Here is a 13,742-nt window from a genome sequence, read left to right as displayed (position 1 = left end):
ACATTATTTGTTGTTGAATGCAACTGTAACATGTTGTATGCTTTAGTCTAATTCAACAAAAGAAATCAGATCCAGAGTCAAGCTGTGTGTCTATAAAGAGTAACCTGTCTATGAATCAGCCAACAACATTTAAAAGTGGAGATCCATGTCCTACTCTTAGGTAAATAATTTGTAAAACAAATTATTATTATTATTATAATTTAATGCTTTGCCTTTGATATTATGTGTTTTGCAAATGCACTGGAGAATACTTATTGTAAACTGTTATTTTTATGTACATTTAACACTGTTGCTACATTTATCAAAAGAATTCACTTTAATATACAGTAGTTTTGGTTTTAAACATGATGGAAAAGATCATAAAAGTACTTTTAATGAAAAACGAATTCTTTTTGTTAAATACTGTAATTTAAAGAAGTATTTGTAATCTGTTATATGTTTTAGTTCCATTCAGCAGAAGAGATCCGATCCAGAGTCCAGCTTTGAGTCTATGATAAGTAACCTGTCTATAGATCAGCCAACAGCATTTAACAGTGAAGATCCGTGTCCTGCTCACGGGTATATATAAATAATTTGTAAAACATATTATGTTAAACATTTTTATATTGTGATTTATACCAGGGTGTAAAACTAGCTTTTTTCCACACCTGCCAATAGCCAATAAATATTTTTACTGGCCAACTATCTGCACTAACATATTTAAGTAACACTATGCAATAAGATATAATGTTTTAACATTAGTTAGCTACATTCGATAACTGTCTTGATATATTCTACTAATCTTACATGAAATTTACATTAATTTAAACATATTTAACTTAAAGGAACACGTCCAGATTTTGGGAATTTAGCTTATTCACCGTAACCCCCAAAGTTAGATAAGTCCATCCATACCTTTTTCATCTCCGTGCATGCTGTAACTCTGTCTGACGCAGCCCCCGCTAGCTTAGCTTAGCACAAAGTCTGGAAGTGAATGGCTCCAGCTAGCATACTACTCCGAATAAGTGACAAAATAACACGAACATTTTCCTATTTATGTGTTGTGATTTGTATAGTCACAACGTGTACAAATAACAAGGTCATATGAGACACAGAGATCTTTAAACACTATACATACTGGGTACTATATTCTCTGAACACAAAGCGCTGCTACTTGGGCGGAGTGATTTGCACAACTCTGACCGAACTCTCTGCTCCTCACCAGGGGTCTTCTCGGGTGCTACGACCAAGTCACTTCGCCCAAGTGGCGGTGCTTCGTCTTCAGAGAATATAGTTCCCAGTATGTATACTGTTAAAAGATAATTGTGTCTCATATCACCTTGTTATTTGCACACAGTGTGACTATACAAATCACAACACATAAATAGGAAAATGTTTGTGTTATTTTGTCACTTATTGGGAGCAGTTTGCTAGCTGGAGCCATTCACTTCCAGACTTTGTACTAAGCTAAGCTAGCGGGGGCTGCGTCAGACATAGTAACAGCACACACGGAGATGAGAAAGGTATGGATGGACTTATCTAACTTTGGGGGTTACGGAGAAAAAGCTAAATTCCCAAAATCTGGACGTGTTCCTTTAAAACATTGCCCAAATACTTATACAGACAATGTTCAACTAACACTTCTCTGCAAACATGTGAAAAAAATAGCTCATTGAAATTTGGCTCCCCTGTGATGTCAGAAGGCAATTATACCGCCCCTTAATCTGCACTATGATGTCAGAAGGCAATTATACCGCCCCTTAATCTGCACTATCTAACCACAGCACTGCCATTTAGTGCAGAGATAAGCTCATTTGCATTTAACAGGACCACCCACCCAAAAACGCCACATTTTTGCTCACACCTAAGTGGCAATATTAACATGTTATAATAAATTATCTATATGGTATTTTGAGCTTAAACTTCACATAATGTATGTACTCTGGGGACACCAAAGATTTATTTGACATTTTTAAAAAGTATTCTAAAGTTTTCCCTTTAACAAAGAATTAACACCATTTCCATATACTCACCAGTGCCGCATTTGCCACTTGACAAGTGTTCAATTCAGATCCTGAAAGGTTGTAAGGTGTTTTTACATTAACATAGTCCAAATTAAAAGATTGTAAATACCCTGTTATGAGAAGAAGCAGTGTCAGCTCACCATGAAGATACAGTAAAAGTGCCTAACTCGTAATTATGTTCTTATTATTAAAGGTCAGATTTCAATCAACCACAAGACTGCAATAAAGACACATATCCTGGTTTAAGGTAAATTTTGTTTGGTTTGTTTTGGAAATCTTCCTGTAGCTCAACTAGAAGACCATTGTGTTAGCAGTGCAAAGGTCATGGGTTTGACCCACACATATACAAAAATGTATGGATTGAATTTCATAATGACAAGTTTTGCTTGATAAATCTTATTTACTACTCTAACTTAAAATTGTCTGGTATTTCAATTTTCACAGCCATGACTTAAATCCTGCTGAAGTTCTCACTACATTTAAAACAAATCTGAGTAGAAAGTTTAATTGTTTGAGTGAAGGAACATCAAAGCAAAACCCAATACCGCTCAATGAGATCTACACAGACCTCTACATTACAGAGAGTGGAACTGGAGAGATCATTAATACACATGAAGTGAGACAGATTGAGACGCAATCTAGGAGAATAGTAATAGATGAAGCACCAATCAAATATAATGACATCTTTAAACCTTTACCTCCAAAATACAAAGAAATGACATCAAAACAAAATGACATCAGAAGTGTGCTGACAAAGGGAGTTGCTGGCATTGGTAAAACAGTCTCTGTGCAGAAGTTCATTCTGGACTGGGCTGAAGGGAAAGCGAATCAGGACGTCCACCTCATATTTCCACTTGCTTTCAGAGAGCTTAATTTGATGAAAGACCAGCAACTCAGTCTTTTAGATCTTCTTCAAGTTTTCTTCCCTGAAACAAAACATATTAAAATCTTCAGTGATGAATATAAAGTATTATTCATCTTTGATGGTTTGGATGAGTGTCGCCTGTCTCTGGATTTTCACAGCAGTGTGAGGTTGTGTGATGCAAGTGAATCTGCCTCGGTAGATGTGCTGCTGACAAACCTGATCAAAAGGAGTCTAGTTCCCTCTGCTGTCATCTGGATTACCTCCAGACCAGCAGCAGCTGATCTCATCCCCTCCGAGTGTGTCGATCGAGTCACAGAGGTACGAGGCTTCAGTGACACAAACAAGAAAGAATACATTAGGAAGAGAATCAGTGATGAGAGTCTGGCCAACAGAATCATCTCACATCTGAAGTCATCAAGGAGTCTCTACATCATGTGTCACATCCCAGTGTTCAGCTGGATTGCAGTTACTGTTCTAGAGAGAATATTGAGTGAAGCAAAGAGTCAAGAGATCCCCAAAACTCTCACTCAAATGTACACACACTTCCTGATCATTCAGACAAACATCAAACATCAGAAGCACTATGAGAAGAAAGATGAAGACATGATCTTCAAACTGGGGAAACTGGCTTTTGAGCAGCTTTTGAAAGGCAATTTGATCTTCTATGATGAAGACCTGAGAGAATGTGGCATTGATGTAGTGGAAGCATCAGTGTACTCAGGATTGTGTACTCAAATCTTCAGAGAGGAGTTTGGCTTGTATCAGAGGAAAGTTTACTGCTTTGTTCATCTGAGCATTCAAGAACACCTAGCAGCTCTTTATGTGCACCTCAGTTTTATACACGATAAACAAAGGTTATCTAACACCTTTTTGCAAACCAATTTATCTGATCTGCATCAGAAGGCTGTGGATGAGGCTTTAGAGAGCAAAAATGGACATCTGGACCTTTTTCTTCGTTTTCTTTTGGGTCTTTCATTGGAGTCTAATCAGAATCTCCTACAAAGTCTGATGACACAGACAGGTAGCAGCAGCTCCCACAGCAATGAGAAAACAGTCAAATATATCAAAGAGAAGATCAACAAGAATCTCCCTTCAGAGAAGTACATCAATCTGTTCCACTGTCTGAATGAACTAGGTGATCATTCACTAGTAGAGGAAATCCAACATTATCTGAAATCTAAAACATTACGTGAGAACAAGCTCTCTTCATCTCAGTGGTCAGCTGTAGTTTTTGTGTTGTTGACATCAGAACAGAACATGAACGAGTTTAATCTGAAGGATTTTTTTAGAGGAAACAAAAATGAAACACTGAAAGTTCTTCAAAAGCTCATGCCTGTGATTAAAGAATCCAGATCAGTTAAGTAAGTGTCAACAATCACTTCCCTCTTAAAATGTTAATAAAAAAAGACTCGTAAATCTTGAGTACTGAAGATGTCATGAGTTTAGTGCTAAGTGTTATGTGTGTGTCTGTTTATTAACACACTAAGGGTTCTTCAAGCAATGAAACAAAGTCACTAAATTATGAACATCACGTTGCCATGTTTAAGTGTGTGCTCGGATTTTATGCATTAAAACCAGAGCGAGTTAAACAGTTTTGCACCTGAAAAACAGGTGCACTATGCAGAATTTTTAGTTACTGTTTGTAAACATGATATTAAAACTTGGCCCCACCTCTTGGGTGGAAAAATGCCAGTTGTACAAGTTCCCAACCTCCCTTTTAGTGGTGAAAAACATCCACATGCTGAGAAGACCGTTCCATTAACACCATGGGCTCTATCTTACATCCGGCGCAATGCAGCGCAATGCGCGACGCAAGTGTCTTTGGCTAGTTTCCACCCTGCACAATTATAATTTCTCGTTTAGCGCCACGTTGTTTAAATAGCAAATTCATTTGCGTCCCCTTTTACTTCCATGGGCGTTCTGATCTAAAAACGAGGTGTGTTCAGGCGCATTGTTTGCGCGTTGCTATTTTGAGGCAACTAAAATAGACTACGCCATTGACCAACAAAAACCTGGTCTAAATTCTAAAGTCAATGGCGCAATATGTTTTTTGTTATTTAAAGAGCGCATTAGTGTGCGCCTATAAACGGAAGGACAACGTGGGTTTGCTTATCACACACATGCGCAGCAGTACAAAAACGTTTTTAAATATGAAAGATTAAAGGATTGAATGTAAAATATTAATTTTGAGTGTCTTGGACATAAATGAGGACTAATTATGAGACGTCACGTTAAAAGGCGCAAAGAGCTGCTTTCACCTGTAGACTGCTAAGTAAATAAATGCTTTGCTTTAAACAAGTGCATCTGTTTTTAAATGTTTTTTTAAATGCTACCTCACAGATTTATTGTATATGATGACTCTGTACCTGTGGATATGGTGAGATGAGAAACATTTTTAAGTAATGCTTAAAAAATCTCGTGACGCTGTCCAAGTGCTGAAAGGAGAGCCGTTTGTAAATTCTTTATCTCCTGTTTGTTACAAATAAAGTATTTTTAGAGTACAAACCTTTTTTTACATACTTGTAAATTATTTTTTGATGATATTGGATATATATACATTTAAAGCAACCATAAGCCTGCTTTTTTACTTCCATGACTAAAAAAAAACAGGTTTTAAAGGTTCTAATAAAAAATAACAATTTCAATACAAGTGTAACACAACACAATTATTTAACATTAATCTTAAACTGGGGACCTTCTTCCTCCGCTTAGTTTTTAGTTTACAAAGTCCGTCATCTAAATAGGGATTAGACATAGCGTCAGCGCAACTGGCTTTTAAAGGGGATGAGAGCTGAGACTCTCATTGGTTTATTGCACGTTACGCCCGAAATACTCCCATTTCTCATTAAAAAATTTGTACCAACCCTTTTCGACCATGCGCTCGGCGTACAAACCATTTTTCCTGTCGTTAAATTAGCAAAAGTGGATTCGGACACACCCATTTAGACGTTGCGCTGTGCGCTTTAGACAATGTGCTTACATCGTTAAAATAGGGCCCATATGTTCCATTGCTGGTGTGTTGTGTGATTGTGTATCGCATTAAGATTATGTCATAAGTAATGACTGAGCCCATACTTTATTGTTTGGAATAACACCACCAAACTTTTAGTGGATCACAAGTAGTGAAAAATCCATATTTTTTTTCAATCTTTTAGACAATTTGTATAATATGTTGTCATCATTTATTTAAGCTCATGTCATTGTCATTTTTTTTCTAAATTAGGCTAAGTAATTGTGATATCACAGATGAAGGTTGTGTTGCTCTGGCTTCAGTTCTGCTATCAAACCCCTCACACCTGGCAAAACTGAATCTGTCTGAGAATAAACTAGGAGATTCAGGGGTAAAGAAGCTCTGTGATGCACTGAAGAATCCTCAATGTAAACTGAAGGTTCTGAGGTAAGATTAGCTCTCTGATAGTCACACAATATGGTTCTTAGATGGAGAGACATTGTCATATAGTTTATAATGAAATTTATGAGCGATATCTGGGTGTTCTCCACATGCACTCAAAAAAAAGTTTGTTCCAGTCCAGTTATTCTAAGTAATTTAGTGAGGGAAGAGTATTGTTGTATCTGGCTGTAAATATTATGATTCTAAATATCTTATAAATACAGTTATTAAAAATGTAAATATGCCTTTACAAAAAAAAAACACACACACATAGATATGTAAAGAGTAAGAAATAAAGTACAAATTGCCTTATTCCTCTTTGTTATGATCACCACCGTGGCCTTTTCTGCTGACTACCAGAGGCTTTACCCCACATCACCTCAGGACTGTATTTCCCACAAACCCATGCAATAGACTCATTACTGCCACACCTGTTTCCAATTATCTTGACTATTTAAACCCTACTCTCACTCTCTGTCATTGCGAAGTCTTGTTTGTGTTTCATTGCATTCCTGGGCATTCTTTCCTGTTTCCCGGCTTTCTGGTTTTTGATCATTGCTTGTCGTTTGGAGTATCCTTTGCCTGTGTTTTTTTTGTGTCTGTCTGTGAAATATGGAATCATCCCGTATTTACATGTAAAATAACGTGACGCATTTGTCCCGTTTTTTACATAGGTTCACATTACGCAACAATGTGTTATGATATACCACCAGTGGCACGCCATCAGGACTGTGGTCATCGTGTCCCTGAGGGGTCTCCCCCCCCCCAGTGGCAGGCATCCCTTATTTTTCGTTATTTAAGGTGGCAACCCTAGTGTATGACCTCCTGCCTGTTTTATTGGGTTATGATTGTGGATTACCTTCTGAATAAAACCTGCATTTGGATCCTCAACCCTTAGTGTCTCGGAGAAGTCGTTACACCCTTTCAGACTACTGCCCCGTTTGACCCCTTTTTCGCCTTCAGAACTGTCTTAATTCTACGTGGCATTGATTCAACAAGGTGCTGAAAGCATTCTTTAGAAATGTTAGCCCATATTGATAGGATAGCATCTTGCAGTTGATTGAGATTTGTGGGATGCACATCCAAGGCACGAAGCTCCTGTTGCACTTTTGGGTTGAGATCTGGTGAATGTGGGGGCCATTTTGAAATGATTCGAGCTTTGTGACATGGTGCATTATCCTGGTGCATTAAGTAGCCATCAGAGGATGGGTACATGGTGGTCATAAAGGGATGGACATGGTCAGAAACAATGCTCAGGTAGGCTGAGGCATTTAAACGATGCCCAATTGGCACTAAGGGGCCTAAAGTATGCCAAGAAAACATCCCCCCACCATTACACCATTGCATTAATGAGAAATTGAACAGATGTTTCTAATAATCCTTTAGGTGAGTGTACATTGACCCGTGCATCACTGGTGGCTACCAATGAAAACGAAGGAGTTCACAACATCCGTCTCTCGACAGTTACTGAAGTAGATGTTACTTATTTGTTTATGACAGCCAGATTTAGAGATGCACCCCAACGACCTTGTTGAAAGAGACAAGCAACACACAGCGACAAAGTCACTTTTAACGTGAATGCAGCTTTAGACGGCGAAAGTTGCTTGTCATTGGCATAAAGTTTAACTGTTCTTTCTTATTAAAGTCTAAGTTTTTGATGCAGATCTTTGTTAAGCCAGTCAAAACACTATTGTAGAAGTCAAGTTTAGACAGTGATGTGTCTTTTAAGGCCGGGATACACTGCACGATAATTGGCTGTCCCAGACGAAAGATTGCCATCGTGAAACTATCGTCGCGATTTCTGTGATCGTGGCTTTCCATTGGTGGTCCTATGTCGTACAGTGAGAGAGGTTCAAAGACGGCCGTTTTCCCGGTCTTGCGTCCAAAGATAGCCTACGATAGTTTTCTGGCAGTGTCAGAAATTCGGCATGATCACCGCACAGTGTGTTTGCTGCTACGACCTGCGCGCCGGTATTTGTTTACCACGAGCGCATGCTGGTGACGTTGCGCAACGTGTGACGCAGCCGCCGAAGCTTCCGTGTCATCATCGTACAGTCTACACGCCTCTCGTACCCGAGTTTAAACGATACATGTCGCACAGTGTGATAAGGTAATGATCTTATAAGAGGACAAAAATCGTGCAGTGTATTCCGGGCTTTAGAATTATTATCATCTTTGATAATGACCTCATTGTTGATCAGATATATTTGTTTCTGTGAAACGAGAGATAGAAAAGTGTGTCATTGTTCTCTGCAGGTTTTTTGATTGTAATATCACAGATGAAGGTTGTGCTGATCTGGCTTTAGCTATAAAATCAAACCCCTCACACCTGATAGAACTGAATCTGTCTAAGAATAAACTTGGAGATTCAGGAGTGAAGAAGCTCTGTGATGCACTGGAGAATCCTCACTGTAAACTGAAGATACTGAGGTAAGATAATATAATGTTATCTCTTTGTTGGACAATTTGCGCTTTAGATTTATAATGATCTTAATAATCTTCTGATAATGATAAACAAGAGACTCTCAAACTAGTATTAAAGGGGACATTTCACAAGATTTTTCAAGATGTAAAATAAATCTTCTGTGTCCACAGAGTACATATGTGAATTTCCAGCTCACATTACCATATAGATAATTGTTAAAATTTGTAGGTGTGAGCAAAAATGTGCCGTTTTTTGGTGTGTCCTGTTAAATGCAAATGAGCTGATCTCTGCATTAAATGGAAGTGCCGTGGTCAGATAGTGCAGATTAAGGGGCTGTATTATCCTATTCTGACATCACAGGGGGAGCCAAATTTCAATTACCTATTTTTTCACATGCTTGCAGAGAATGGGTTACCAAAACTAAGTTACTGGGTTGATCTTTTTCACATTTTTTAGGTTGATAGAAGTACTGGGGACCCAATCATAGCATTTAAACATGGAAAAGTCAGATTTTCATGATATGTCCCATTTAAAATGTCCATCTGTTGCCCTTAACGCAATTGGCATCCCTTTTTGCCAAATGAAATGTTTGAAAAGTGGAAAATAGTGTGTGACGAGTTTTTTTATTTTTAACTTTATTTGTATAGCGCTTTTCACAATTAGTAAATAGTCGCTTTTGCACTATCGGGCTTGTGCGAGCCAGGGCTTCAAACGGGCCTCACGGAGCCAATAGCCTCCGACCTCCAGCTGCGTAGCCAAAATCAAGACGCGTTCGCATTGTCAGGCCAATAGCGCGGCAGCCCTTCAGAAAACCCCGCCCTTAATACACCTACCTGGATCTAACGTCACACAACTCCGCCTGTTTTACCGTCCATGAGGAAGTCACTTCAATCTGACAGGAGGCGGGAGTTAGATCGCATCATCATACAACAAACATAATGAAAATAACTGAGGCGGCTTTTTTGCATGTTGAAAGCCAAGATGAAGAGAGAGAGATGTTTGCTTCATCCGCGGTGTTACTCTTGAAGTTTATATTGGCTGCACACGAGCGATCTCACGACGAGACAATATCAGGTCAATAAGCAGTAAACTTTACGAAGTAATTACACTCAATGCGTTCATCTACCTAATGTGCATTGACTATATACACAATATTTTAAAGAACATAACGACACATAATAATCTTATTTTTTATGTTTAAAATACTGGTATACACATGTTATTGTAAATATGTAACATTAGATTTGTAATTATAGTTCTATGGTGATGTAAACATACTTACACATTATCAGAGGTGTGATATATTTAATCATGAAAATGTAAATAGTTGAGCATCACATGAAGCACAAGGTAACTGTCTAATAGCTATTTCAATAATGTGTCAATCAATAAATACTTTTGTCTAAGAACTGCCTCGGATATCTGAATAGGACAAAAAATAAATTTACTTGCATCTCAAAAATCTAAATGTTTGAGAAATCATTAGAAAATTTGCTAGAATCAACTCTGAATATACACAAGTATTTAAAAAGTTATGTTACAGTAGTTAATGATGATTATTTTTACCATTTTGTATCTTAGCATTTCTGTGTTTCATTAGGATGTGATCCTTATTAAGCAATAATAGTAATAATAGTGCGGTACTTTATTTACATATGAAGTTTATATCAGTGCACAAACAAGTGTATTAAAGACATCTCCTCCCGTCGGATTTCAACATCCATGGCTCCTGTCGTCTCATCATCATCTTCGTTTCATCTCCTGCTCTTGCATCTGTTGCTGTGTCATCTCTCATATAAAAAATAAAAACTCCTGGATGAAAAACTGAAAGCTTTACGTTGGCATTTTTTCTGTTAAACGGACACAAAAGAATAAAGCAGCAAATCTTTGACGTTTTGTATATATGGTTTGTAAATACACATACAGTATACCCACATATAAAGTTCACTACATTCTTTGAAGAGTTAAATTAATCTCCAAAATACCAGAAAGCATGGCTATGACTAATATATACCATGGTTACTTTTTCTAAGGGCTGACAAAAAAATTCTACAGATGACAATATACAAAATAAACACCCATGTAAGACACTTATGCAATCGTTATTTGTATTGTATTTTAAGTGTTTTGTATGCAAACGTTATGTAGCAAGTTAACTCACCGACTGTAGATACCATCGTGACTCGAGTGGTCGCGTCTTCAATAAATGCATGATGAAACGATGATCCAACACACATCTTTAATTTCTCAGCACTGTTGCACTTTAAACACTTTTTTCTGTGCCCGAAACTTTATAAACTTCTCCCAAACCGGTACTGGTGTGCGCCGGATCCTTAGCATGACGAGTTCGGTGTTGTAACGCGTCTTTGTTTTTAAAGATGCAGATAATTTTCTTCAGTCCTAAGTAAAAACATATCGGGCATCTTCCGTTAAAAAGTAAATTACTGGTGATCCCGATTATTTTTGAAGTTTTAAATCTTCAGTTTAATCTGCGCATCTTGCCAGAGACTCAGATAAACTCCGCCTTTGACCTTTACCACTCCCCTAGCCCCGAGAAGCCTGCTCTGGGCCAAGGTATTCGGCGGGCCAGAAAAGCCGGGCCTTAAGCCCCAACGAAGCACCAGTGAAGCACGATCATGCTCCGGAAGTAACAATGCAAACGCGAGAGGCCTCGGCAGGCACTGGCACGCTCGCTTGAAGCCCGATAGTGCAAACACGGCTATTGTTTCAAAGCAGCTTTGCGCTTTAGATTTTTATTGATCTGATGTGTCTGAACTGAGAGACTGACTAGTGCAGTCATTGTTCTCTGCAGGCTGAGTAATTGTAATATCACAGATGAAGGTTATGCTGCTCTGGCTTCAGCTTTGAAATCAAACCCTTCACACCTGACAGAACTGAATGTGTCAAAGAATAAACTTGGAGATTTGGGAGTAAAGAAGTTCTGTGATGTACTTAAGAATCCTCACTGTAAACTGGAGATATTGAGGTAAGATATGCTGTTATCTCTTTGTTTGACAGATTTGCACTTTAGATTTATAAATGATCTTAAATAACTACCTTATCACTGATTGAGAGAGTGTGTGATTTTTCTTTGCAGGATGAAGAGGTGTAATATTACATATGATGGTTGTTTTGCTCTGGCTTCAGCTCTGAGATCAAACTCACATCTGACAGAACTGAATCTGTCTGAGAATAAACTGGGAGATTCAGCAGTAAAGCGTCTGTCTGCTCTCAAGGATGATCCACAATATAAACTAGAAAAACTATTGTAAGTAATACCACTGTTAAATCATAATAATAAATGTTGATCATATTTTAATGAATAACATATATGTAAAACATTCTGTTGCTATTCACAGTCTGTCAGGGACTATTTTTCCCAGCGAAATTAAGACTTTAATGATTTTACTTTATTAAAGTTGAATTGATAGTATACTGTACATATTGTTTACTTTCAAATGTGTATATTGTGTGGTAACTGAGGCAAGTCTAAGGTACTCAAGGCTAGTGCTGTATCATGTGATTATGAATAGTACCTCATTGTGTCAGTAATAAACAGAGGTTTTGTTTTTTAGTATGAATCACATTTGCAGGAGAGATGTTGCATGAGCATTTAACTTTTGTTTTATTCTGTTTTATGTGGTCAGATGTGACAGCAATAATATCTCATACTGAATAAGTGAAAGTCTTCTTGTTTTATTTGTGTGCTAACAGCTATTTCAAGACGACTGTCTGATCTTCTGCTAATGGAAAACGAGGAGCTACAGAGACTCAGTCCACAGAATCAACAGAGACACAGTTTGAAGACACAGCGACTGTGTGTGTGTGTGTGTGTGTGTGTGTGTGTGTGTGTGTGTGTGTGTGTGTGCGCGCGCGTGTGTGTTAAAAATGTTTAGAGTAGGCGTGGCAAATGTCGGTCTTGAAGAGCCGCAGTCCTGCAGGGTTTAGCTCCAGCTTTAATCAAACACACCTGAACAACCCTAATTAAACATGAGGTTTAATCAGGGTTGATGCTAAACTCTGCAGGACTCACCTCAGATTCCACCTGGATTATATATTTTTTATAACTTTTCATTATGTATGTAAAATTTGATCAATGCTACTTTATCAACTGCACCTTAGTACTGTGTGCTTTTACACTGAGCTCACTTTACTCTTATGTACATTAGGGCTGAGCGGGCACAAACGAACATGAGGTTCATTGTAACGCAGCAACTTTACATATTTATACAGGGCCAAGCAATCTGTGCTTTGGTTTTTTCTCTTACTTTCGGAAGATGATTTCCTGTGAATTTCTAAAAAGTTTTATTGTGTCTTCAAATCTAACCTTATATTATTATTAAATATAACCTTATATACCAAAACACAAGACCATTTTGAAACATGTCAGTTTTTGATAATTGTATATTTTTTATAAGATTAAAAAAAAATTATAAATGTTTTGTATTGTAGTTGTTACTGTCATTGTTATGCACCATTACATCAAGACAAATTCCTTGTAGACTGCATGTAAACCCACAGTAGGCCTTCTCAATAATAACCATCTTCACAATCAATTAAATGTAAGTTTGTGTCCTAACCCAGCCTACTGCGCATGTCATTGCTGTATGCTTTCATTCCGATTAGGCAAAAGGTGTCTATGTAAATGTAGTATGGTATAGTTCAGCAAAAATGAAAATTAATCCATGATTTACTCATCCTAAAGCTATCCAAGATGTGTCCATCATCTTTCAGACGAACACAACTTGAGTTATTTAAGTAAATGCCTTGGCTCTTCCGACTTTATAACAGTAGTAAACTACTTCATAAACTATAATAACTAGCTTCCATCCTTGAGATCCTCAACAGTTTGTACTTCTGGAGACTTCCAGGTAGGTTTCAGTTCTGGAAAATGGTGGCAACTGTATGCTAAAGGCTTCCTGATGAGTTTTACAACTAGTTCTTAAATTCACCACTGGTTTACACTTTTTTCTTCAACCTGTTTTTTGTGACCATGTTGCCCTAACGTCCAATGGTCGCAACAAAATTTGCATCACAGGCGCCTATAATGAATTGTGA

The 13,742-nt window shown here is 37.7% G+C and overlaps 1 protein-coding gene across 1 annotated transcript; it reads left to right on the top strand.

Annotated features, from left to right (window-relative positions):
* The first annotated feature begins 2,144 nt into the window (after positions 1–2,144).
* LOC129451009 (protein NLRC3-like) lies at positions 2,145–13,135 on the top strand. Its single transcript, XM_073870086.1, has 8 exons — positions 2,145–2,155; positions 2,197–2,250; positions 2,448–4,229; positions 6,092–6,265; positions 8,516–8,689; positions 11,497–11,670; positions 11,782–11,952; positions 12,399–13,135. Exons 1-8 carry the CDS (start codon positions 2,145–2,147, stop codon positions 12,418–12,420), a joined length of 2,562 nt encoding a protein of 853 aa, XP_073726187.1. The 3' UTR covers positions 12,421–13,135.
* Positions 13,136–13,742: the final 607 nt, after the last annotated feature.

This window comes from Misgurnus anguillicaudatus, chromosome 8, assembly GCF_027580225.2.
Source record: "Misgurnus anguillicaudatus chromosome 8, ASM2758022v2, whole genome shotgun sequence".
NCBI lineage: Eukaryota > Metazoa > Chordata > Actinopteri > Cypriniformes > Cobitidae > Misgurnus > Misgurnus anguillicaudatus.
The sequence above is the reverse complement of the archived record's forward strand: the minus strand, read 5'-3'. Positions and strand labels throughout refer to the sequence as shown.

Bases quoted from the DNA above. Each gene is read 5' to 3' on its own strand.
- LOC129451009 (XM_073870086.1), top strand. The intron at 8,690-11,496 runs GTAAGATAATAT...TGTTCTCTGCAG, and splicing joins TGTAAACTGAAGATACTGAG to GCTGAGTAATTGTAATATCA. The intron at 11,671-11,781 runs GTAAGATATGCT...TTTTCTTTGCAG, and splicing joins TGTAAACTGGAGATATTGAG to GATGAAGAGGTGTAATATTA.